Source organism: Molossus molossus, unplaced genomic scaffold (assembly GCF_014108415.1).
Source record: "Molossus molossus isolate mMolMol1 unplaced genomic scaffold, mMolMol1.p scaffold_m16_p_11, whole genome shotgun sequence".
NCBI classification, from domain to species: domain Eukaryota; kingdom Metazoa; phylum Chordata; class Mammalia; order Chiroptera; family Molossidae; genus Molossus; species Molossus molossus.
The window spans coordinates 91,725,643-91,735,996 of NW_023425346.1; the positions used below are offsets into that span (position 1 = coordinate 91,725,643).

At 45.2% G+C, this 10,354-nt stretch overlaps 1 protein-coding gene across 1 annotated transcript; it reads right to left on the minus strand.

The window, feature by feature from the left end:
• Positions 1-77: 77 nt before the first annotated feature.
• RESP18 (regulated endocrine specific protein 18) lies at positions 78-6,774 on the minus strand. Its single transcript, XM_036253358.1, is given in 3 exon segments — positions 78-242; positions 6,251-6,422; positions 6,764-6,774. Coding segments are annotated over 3 exon segments (348 nt in total).
• Positions 6,775-10,354: the final 3,580 nt, after the last annotated feature.

Genomic DNA, 10,354 nt, shown 5'->3' on the forward strand with positions numbered 1-10,354 from the left:
ATAAGAGAGAAGAAAGGAAAGTGGGGGTACTCTTCAATTGGGAAAAAGATCTTTTATTTGGATTATCCATTCATGCTTCAATACCCATTCTCTTCTTCATTTAAACAGGTCCTTGGGGACTCCAATCTCCCTAGAAAAAGTGAGCCCCTCATCTTGACAGGGTTGGTTACCTGTTGTTTCAGGAACCTCGAAACCACTTTGGAGGTAAAGCACCAATCCCTGTTCACCTTGACCATTGGGCTCTGTGCGGAGGGAAGCCGGGAGTCAAGAAGAAGGCAGAAAAAGGTGTCAGGGCCCCAGAGGGAAAAAGATAGGACACAAAATCAAAGATTTAAAATTCTTGAGAAGACACGTGAGTCCCATCTTGGGGAGTAGGAGCTGAAGTTTCTCCTCTTACTTGCCCCTAGAAGAGTCAGGGGATACAAATGGAACCAGGGCTTGCTAACACTCACCTGGTCTCCCTTTGCAAATATCACTAATGGCTCATGGAGTTGTTTCTTGAAGACCCCACACAGGACCTCCAAATCATTCTTGATGTGCTCTTGGCACCTCATACCTACAGGGTTTTTTTTAAAAAATCCTCACTGGAGGATATTTTTCTATTGATTTTTTTTTTTTTTTTTTTTTTTAGATAGCATGGGAATGAGGGAAAGAAAGAGGAAGAGAGAAAGAGAGAGAGGGGGGAGAGAGAGAGAGAGAGAGAGAGAGAGAGAGAGAGAGAGAGAGAAACATTTATGTGAGAGAGACACATCGATTGGTTGCCTCCTACCCTCCTACGTGACTCCAATCAGGGCTGGGGACTGCATCCCAGATACATGCCCTTGACTGGGAAATGAACCTGTGACTCTTTGGTCTGGGTACTGATGCTCCAACTACTGAGCCAAACTGGCCAGGGCTTATCTGCAGTTTTTTTATTTTTTTGTTTTTAATTTTTTTTCTTTTCTTTTTTATCTTTATTGTTGAATGTATTACAGATGTTCCTCATTTTTCCCCCCATTGACCCCCTCCTCCCCACTCCTGCCCCCCTCCTGCCTTTTCCCACACTGTTGTCTGTGTCCATTGGTTATGCATGTAAATTCTTTGGTTTATTTCTTCCCACCCCCCAACCCCCTTCTCGTTGAGGTTTGTCAGTCTAGCAACCAATTTGTTCTTCTTAATCTCTTCACCTTTTTCACCCATTCCCTCAACCCCCCTCCCATCTGGCAACCAACAAAATGTTCTCTGTATCTCTGAGGATGTTTCTGTTCTCTCTTTGTCTTGAACCTTTTGCATTTTGATGATGATGTGTCTTGGTGTGGGCCTCTTGGGTTTCATCTTGTTTGGGGCTCTCTGTGCCTCCTGGACTTGTATGGCTATTTCCTTCACCAAGTTAGGGAAGTTTTCTGCCATTTTGTTTGTAGATTCCATTTTCAATAGATATGTATTCATTGCCATTTTGTTTGTTCATATATTTTATCTTTTTCTTCAAAAAGATCCTTCAACATTTCATATAATAATGGTTTGGTGGTGATGAACTCCTTTAAATTTTTCTTGTCTTGGAAACTCTTTATATGGCCATCGATTCTAAATGACAGCTTTGTAGGATAGAATAATCTTGGTTGTAGATTCTTGCTTTTCATCACTCTGAATATTTCTTGCCACTCTCTTCTGGCCTGCAAAGTTTCTTTTGAGAAATCAGCTGACAGCCTAATGGGAACTCCCTTGTAGGTAACTAACTGCTTTTCTCTTGTTGCTGTTAAGATTCTCTCTTTGTCTTGAACCTTTTGCATTTTGATGATGATGTGTCTTGGTGTGGGCCTCTTGGGGTTCATCTTGTTTGGGACTCTCTGTGCTTCCTGGACTTGTATGTCTGTTTCCTTCACCAAGTTAGGAAAGTTTTCTGCCATGATTGTTTCAAACTGGTTTTCGATTTCTTGTTCTCGCTCTTCTCCTTCTGGCACCCCCAAGATGCGAATGTTGGCATGCTTGAAGTTGTCCCAGAGGGTCCTTACACTATCCTCATTTTTTTGGATTCTTTTTTCTTTTTGCTGTTCTTATTGGGTGTTTTTTGCTTCCTTATATTCCAAATCGATGGTTTGCTTCTTGGCTTTATCTACTCTACTATTGAAGCTGTGTAAATTATTCTTTATTTCAGTTAGTGCTTCCTTCATTTCTGACTGTGCATCCTTCATTTATGACTGGTCCTTTTTTATGTTCTTGAGGCCCTCACTAAGTTTGCTGAGGTTCTCACTAAGTTCATTGAGCATCCTCATAAGCAGTATTTTGAACTCAGCATGTGTTAAGTTGCTTATCTCCATTTCGCTTAGTTCTTTTCCTGGAGATATTTTTTGTTCTTTCTTTTGGGACCTGTTTCTTTGTCTCTTCATTATGGCTGCCTCCCTGTGTTTGTTTCTATGTATTACTTAACAAGAGGTATGGGGCTAGCTGAGACCAGATGCTGCTTGTTTGAAAGAATTTAGGAAAACCTGAAGCAGGATCCAAGACAGGCCAATTCTATGGTAAAGCAACTGGCAACAGCTTGGGTGGGCCTGAAAGTTGGGTGGGGTGGGGTCTAGGGAATCACCAGGGCAGGGCAACCAGTGTGAGCCAGGTTGCTGGAGTCCCAGATATGGTGGTGGTCTGCTGCCCCAGGGAAGGGCTCACCAAAGGAACAAAGGCCTCTGACAGCATGTTTGTCCCAGAGAAAATCCCCTCTCCAGCCCTCGCTCCAGTGCCAAATAGCTGAGTTCTTCCCTGTATGTCTTTGGCGCCCCTCGAGCTGCCTCCCTTCCAATCTTAGAGGGAGTGAGTCCGATAAGTCTGTGCAGGGGCCCCTTTTTAAAAATAAATTAATTTATGTCTTTTTGTTACAGATGTTTCTCCTTTTCCCCCCACTGATCCCCCTTCCCTCTCCCCCCCTGCCCTGTCCCCAGCTTTGTTGTCCATGTCCATTGTTCATGCATACATGCATATAAGTTCTGTGGTTTATCTCCCCCCCCCTCTTCTGGGGATTGTCAGCCTGTACCCCACTTCCACGTCTCTGGGACTACCCCATTCCTCAGACTGTTATGTTCATTATATTCCACAAATAAGTGAGATCATATGATACTTGTCTTTCTTTGTTTGGCTTGTTTCGCTTAGGATAATACTTTCCAGGTCCCTCCATGTAGTCTCAAAGGATAAGAGATCTTTCTTTCTTACAGCTGCGTAGTACTCCATTGTGTATATGTACCACAGCTTTTTTATCCATTAGTCTACTGATGGACACTTGGGCTGTTTCCAGATCTTAGCTATTGTAAATAGTGCTGCTACAAACATGGGGGTACATATATTCTTTCTGATTGGTGTGCACGGGCCCTTTAACAGGAGCTGCCTGGGGCTTTAGCTGCCTCAGCCTCCCTGAGCCTCAGTTCCCACTGGTTTTCCAGCCAGAAGTGATGGGGACTTCTCTTCCTGGCACTGGAACCCTGAGAGGGGTGCCTGGTGTGGGATGCGGACCCCTCAGTCCTCAGAGAGGACCTTCCCAGCCAAGGTATCCTCCTGATTTTCATCCACCACACATGGGTGTGGGACCAGCCCGTCTGCCTCCGCCCCTCCTACCAGTCTCCATGTGGCTGCTGTTTTAATTCTGTAGTTGTAGGACTTCCATTCAGCTTGATTTCAGGCGGTTTTGAATGATGGTTGTTTTGTAGTTTAGTTGTAACTTTGATGTGGTTGTGGGAGGACGTGATACTGCGTTTACCTACCCACCATATTGACCGGAAGTTTGCAGTTTTTTAAAAATATTGATTTTTTAGAGTCCCAGCTGGCCAGTGTGGCTCAGTGGTATAACGTTGACCCATGCACCAAGATGTCACTGATTCAATTCCCAGTCGGTGCACATGCCCAGGTTGTGGGTCAAATCCCCTGTGGGGGGCATGCAGGAGGCAGCTAATGGATGTTCTCTCTCATCGATTTTCTATCTCTTTTCCTCTTTCTTCCTTTCTCTCTAAAAATCAATAAATAACAAAAATGTGAAAAAAATTGATTTTTAGAGAGAGAGGGAGATAGAAACATCAATGTAAGAAACATCTTTGGCTGCCTCCAGCATGCCCCTACTGGGGATCAAGCCTGCAACTCAGGCATGTGCCATCAATGAGAGACAGATACATCTATCGATTGGCTGCTTCATGCACACCCCCCACTAGGGACTGAGCCCGAAACCCAGGCATGTGCCATGACTGAGAATCGAACCAAGACCTCTCAGTCCATGGGACAATGCTCAATCCACTGAGCCACACCAGCTGGACCCATCCTCCTTTCAAGTGCTCCTTTCCATTTTCCCTTCCCCCATCACCACCTGCCCTGTTCTTCAGCCCCTGTACCTCATTTACCTTTGATACCAACTTCCAGGTAAGAACCAAGTTTACAGGCAAAGAGTAGCCTGTGGAGGTTAGGGTAAACAAAGACTCAGATAGCTACACACATGGAATGCATAACCAGGTGAACAGGTGGTTATGGGAAGCAGGTGAACTGCCTCTCGGGGAAGGATTTGAAGCCTGAAGGGGATTAGAGAGAGGGCCTGGAATCCTTATAGGAGAATGTATTGGTATGTATAGGGTTTGAGTGTCTGGATCCTTGTCCTGAAGGCCACAGTTAACCCAAGTGTGAATAGGGAAAGGACACGTGATAGGGTTGGCAGACAGTTCGTTTTTTTCTGTAGTGTAATTACCATGGATCATTACTCAAAGGCCTTAAGAAAAGAGAATTCTCACCCTGGCCAGTTTTGCTCAGCGGTTAGAGCGTCGGCCTGTGGTCCAGGGCGACCAGGGTTCGGTCCCCACTAAGGGCATGTACCTCGGTTGCAGTTTGTCCCCGGCCCTGGTTGGGTCGTGTGGGTGGCAGCCACTCGATGTGTCTCTCCCACATCAATGTTCCCCGCTCTGTCTGAACCAAAAATGGAAAAATGTCCTCGGGTGAGAATAAAAAAATAAAAAAAAGAAAGAAAAGGGAATTCTCCTCCCCAATCAAATGGATCCTAATATAAATTTCCTGGCTTTATGAAGGAGCCAAAATTCTAGCACCCTACTGAAAAGGAAACGGATTCCTGGAAGAGAAGATCACTCTCTGAGACAGCGCTCCCAGGATTGATAGGAAAGAGGGGACTGGAACTACCTGGCTCAGACCCACAGGACGCCAGGCGCTGTCCGTGGTGCTGAGAGGTGGCTGAAGCCTGGCGTGGAGGCGGCTCGGAGAGGTAAAGAGGGCAAGGTATTCCCACAAGGTTAACCGTCCTCCACCCCGACTCCTACCCCTCTACCCCGCTCTCCCCCTCCTGTCATCCGCCACTGGGCCTCCTCCCACAGTTCTTCATTAGTCCTCTGCACTGGCCTCTAAACCCCAGAATCAGGAGGGGAGAGTTGGCGTCAGACCAGGAATTTGCCGGGAATACTCGAGTTTGCGTAGTTGGTCGCTAGAGGCTCAGGCAAGAGTCTGCGTTGGTCTGCCCGGCTGGCACAAAGCCGAGGGGGAAGAGAAGGCTGGACCGTTTCCTCTGGCATCCGTTTTTACCCTAGCCTAGCCCTCCCCTTCTTCTTCTTTTTTCTAATCCTCACCCCAGGACATTTTTTCTTTTTTTGTTCAGATAGAGTGGGAGGGAGAGAGAGGAAGAGAGAGAGAGAAACATCGACGTGAAAGGGACACATAGGGTGGCTGCCACCCGCACGACCAACCAGGGCCAGGGACAAACTGCAATTGCGGTATGCGCCCTAGCGGGGTCTCTCTGGACCGCAGGCCAACGCTCTAACCGCTGAACCAAACTGGCCAGGGCAAGCCCTCCCCTTCTTAACAGAAACCGGATAGCAGACACCAGGCTCTGAGGTAGCTCCTCTCGGCCCAAATTTTTTCCGGAACCAGGACCCCAATACCCGCGGCCCCTGCTCCTATACTTAGAGATCCTGATCCTGGTCCCCGGACTTTCCCTCAGTCCTGGGCATCTCTTCCCTGGCCACGCGGCGCGTCTTGCTTCTTCTGGTCGCATAGATCCCTTGGCCCATTTTCCCGTTCTCTTCCCGAACTTCCAGTTTTCCCCTGGGTCCGCTTCTCTTATGTCTAGATCCCATATGCAGAGCCCCCTCCCCAAGGTTGAGCCCCCCCCCCTTTTTTTTACATTTATCTCTTTTCACGTCCCTAAACACTTTTTCCTCCTAAATTCCTAACCTTGAGGCCCCTTGGCCCATTTCTTTCAGGATCGCTCTCTGGTCCTGCCCGCACCCCCAGGTTTCCTTCTGACCGTGGCCACTAATGTCTCTGCAGCCCCTGGGCGACTGTGCAGCAGCAGGAAGTAGAGGAGCAGATGGAGCCCTCCAGAGCCTCCAGGCCACAGCAGGCACCTCATCCTCCCAGGCTCGGCGCGCTTATTCCCCACCTAAGTCTCAGAGAAGGAGGAGACCGCAGCAGAGTGGCTAAGCAGGACAGTTGCTTCCCAACCGCTTGAGAGGCTGATCTGCACATCCCTCTCTTGGCAGCTCGACCAATCATGGGCGGGCCCTGCCCCTGCAGCCGCCTACCCTACTACTTCTTCCGTTTAAGGTCCCCTTCCCCGGGCACCCGCTCCATTTTTATGTAAACCAGGTCCCAAGGACTGCCGCCTCTACTCCCCTCCCAAGGTTGGAGAAATGGATTGTAGGTAAGATGTGGGTGCGTATTTTACCTTATAAATTTGTTGTGAGGATTAAATATGAACAAAGACTGGACAGTAGACACTTGGTGTATTTAGTCTATTTTTATTATCCTTGATGCTCACTTTACCCTCATCCTCCTAAAGATCTTCAGCATATGTGGATTTCACCTGCAAAATATACTGCACATCTATCCACTTCTCTCCACATCACTGCCATCACCCTGGTTCAAACCACTGTACTCTTTTTAATAGAATTATTGCAACAAATAACTAGCTAATAAACTAGTCTTTTGTTCCCACTCTTGTTTAGTTATAGGTTAGTTTGTGAGCTTTCTAAACTGTAGAGTGGCATTTTAATATTTTATTTATTAAGCTTAAAAAGTTTATTATAAAAAATATTAATTAAAAAAGAAGAAGAATCTGCCTGGCTGGTGTGGCTCATTGGTTGAGCGTCAACCCATGCATCAAGAAGTCCCTGGTTCACCCTGGCCATTTTGGCTCAGCGGTTAGAGCATTGCCCTGTGGTCCAGGGAGCCCCGGGTTTGGTTACCGCTAGGGGCACGAACCTCGGTTGCAGTTTGTCCCCGGCCGTGGTTTGTCTTGCTGGTGGCAGCCACTCGATGTGTCCCTTTCATGTCAATGTTTCTCTCTCTCTCTCCCCCTCCTACTCTACCTGAACAAAAAATGGAAAATGTCCTCCGGTGAGGATAAAAAAAAATGTCCCTGGTTTGCCCTGGCCAGTTTGGCTCAGCGGTTGGATCGCTGGCCCGTGGACCAGGGAGTTTCGGGTTCGGTTCCTGCTGGGGGCAGGTGCCTCGGTGGCGGTTTATCCCTGGCCTCGGTTGGGGTCATATGGGTGGTGGCCAGTCGGTGTGCTCTCTCATGTCTATGTTTCTCTCTCTCTCTCTTCACTCCTCTTCCTGCTCTATCTGGGGGAGAAAAAAAAAGAGGTCACAGGTTCAATTCCTAGTTAGGGCACATGCCCAGGTTATGAGCCTAATCCCCAGTGAGGGGCTTGCAGGAGGCGGCCAATTGATGTTCTCTCTCATTGATGTTTCTATCTCTCTCCCTCTCCTTTCCTCCCTTCCGGTATGCCCAAAATAGTCACAAGGGGTCTTTATAAGAGAGAAGGAGAGAGAGAGAGAGAGAGAGAGAGAGAGAGAGAGAGATGTAGAAAGGTCAGGGTCCGTTGTGGGAGAGCTGACATTGGAAGCAAGAGGTTGGAGTGATGCAAGGAAGAGGCCCCAAGCCAAGGAATGCAAACAGCCTCCAGAAGCTGAAAAAGGTAAAAAAAAAAAAAAAAAAAGGATTCTCCCTATAAAACTCCAGAAGGAACACAGACCTGCTGACATCTTGATTTTAGACTTCCAGAACTGTAAAATAACCAATTTGTATTATTTTAAGCCACTAAGATTGAAGTGATGTATTACAGCAGCAACTGGAGATAACAACAACATCTAAAAACATTTACAGTTCCTTAATTTACATAATTCTGGATAGGACTCCTTATCAGATAAATTGTTTGTGAATATTTCCTCCAACTCTGAGCATTTTATTTTAATTTTCTTAATAGTGTCTTTTGAAGAGCAGACTATTTTAATTTTGAGGAAGTCCAATTTATTAATTTTATCTTTTATGGCTAATGCTTTCTGTGTTCTTAGAAATGCTTGCCTACCCCATACATACAAAGTTTTTTTCCTGTGTTTTCTTCCAAAAGTTTGGTTAGGCTGGCCTCATAAAATCGGACAGAAAGTATTGCCTCTTTTGTTATGCTCTGAAAGAGTTTGTATATGATTGATATTGCTTCTTTAAGTATTTAGGACTGGAGTTTCTTTTTTTTAAATCCTCACCTGAAGATATTTTTCCATTTATTTTCAGCTAGAGTGGGAGGGGGAGAGAGAGAGAAACATTGATGTGAGAGAGACACATGGACTGGTTACCTCCCAAATGACCCCAACCAGGGCTGGGGACCGAACTGCAACCAAGGTATGTGCCCTTGACTGGAATCAAACCCACAACTCTGTGGCCCATGGGCCTACACTCCCACCACTAAGCCAAACCAGCCAGGGCAGGGCTGGAGTTTCTTTGTGAGAAAGTTTTATTACAATTTCAAGTTCTTTAGCTATTCAGATAGTCTATTTTCATTTCTGTTTTGGAAACTTTAATTTTTAAAGAAATTTGTAACATTTAAGCTATCACATTTGTTAGGTAAAAATGTTCTTAATATTGCTTTATTACTCTTTTAATAGCTGTACAATTTAAAGGAATATCACTGTTTAAATTCCTGATTATGGCCTGGCTCAGTGGCTTGGTGTGGCTCAGTGGACTGAGTATTGTTCTATGGGCTGAGAGGTCCCAGTTAGATTCCCAGTCAGGGCATATGCCTGGGTTTTGAGCTCAGTCCCCAGTGAGGGGCATGCATGAGGCAGCCAATTGATGCATCTGCCTCATATTGATTTCTCTCTCTCTTAAAAAAAAAAAAAAATCAATAAATTCTTGATTATGTTAATTTATATTTTTTCTCTTTTTGCCTTTATAAGTTAGCTAGAGAATTATAAATTTTATTGATCTTTTTAAAGAACTGACCTTTGGCCCTGGCCGGTTTGGCTCAGCGGTTAGAGCATCGGCCTGCGGTCCCGAGAGACCTGGGTTCGGTTCCCGCTAAGGGCATGTACCTCGGTTGCAGTTTGTCCCCGGCCCTGGTTGGTCGTGCAGGTGGCAGCCACTCGATGTGTCCCTTTCACATCGATGTTTCTCTCTCTCTTCCTCTCTCCCCCTCCCACTCTACCTGAACAAAAAATAGAAAAATGTCCCCAGGTGAGGATAAAAATAAAATAAAATAAAATAAAGAACTGACCTTTGGTTTTATTGCTTTTCTCTATTGTTTGCCCATTTTATTGATTTCAATTCTTTGTTATTATTTTCTGTGGGTTTTATTTTTCTAGTTTCTTGAGTTGGTGGCTTAGATCACTGATTTAAATATATTCTTCTTTGCAATAAATACACGTAATGCTATATATTTCCTTCAAAGCATTACTTTTTTGGTGTCTTATTTATCAAATGGTCAATTTTCTAATTTTTCTTGTGATTACTTAGGCCCATTAATTAACAGAATGCTGCTATTGGAAATTTTTAAGGTTTTGTTATTTATTTATATTTTAATTTCAGTGTGGTCTAATGTCATGCTTTGTATAACTTCCATTGCTTTGTATAACTTTCATTGATTTTGTTTCATAGCTCAGCATATACTCTGTCTTGGTGAATGTTCCATGAACATGTGAAAAGAATATGTTCTCTGCAATTGTTGGTTTTAGTGTTCTATAAATGTCAAGTAAATCATGTTGATTAATGTTCAATTTTTGTTTTTTTTTATCCTCACCTGAGGACATCCTTGCATTTACCTTCAGATAGAGCAGGAGGGAGAAAAGGAGGAAGAAAGAGAGAGAAACACTGACACGAGACACATCGAGTGGGTGCTACCCACAGGACCCCAACTGGGGCCGGGGACAAACTGCAACCAAGGTACATGTCCCTAGTGGGAACTGAACCTGGGACCCTCTGGTCTGTGAGCTGACATTCCAACCGCTGAGCCAAACTGGACAAGGCAATGTTCAATGTTTTCATATCTGTATTGATCTTTGTCTGCTTTATCTATCCATTATAACCAATGGATTTGGGAATTGTCTATATTTCCTTTGGTTCTCAGTTTTGCTT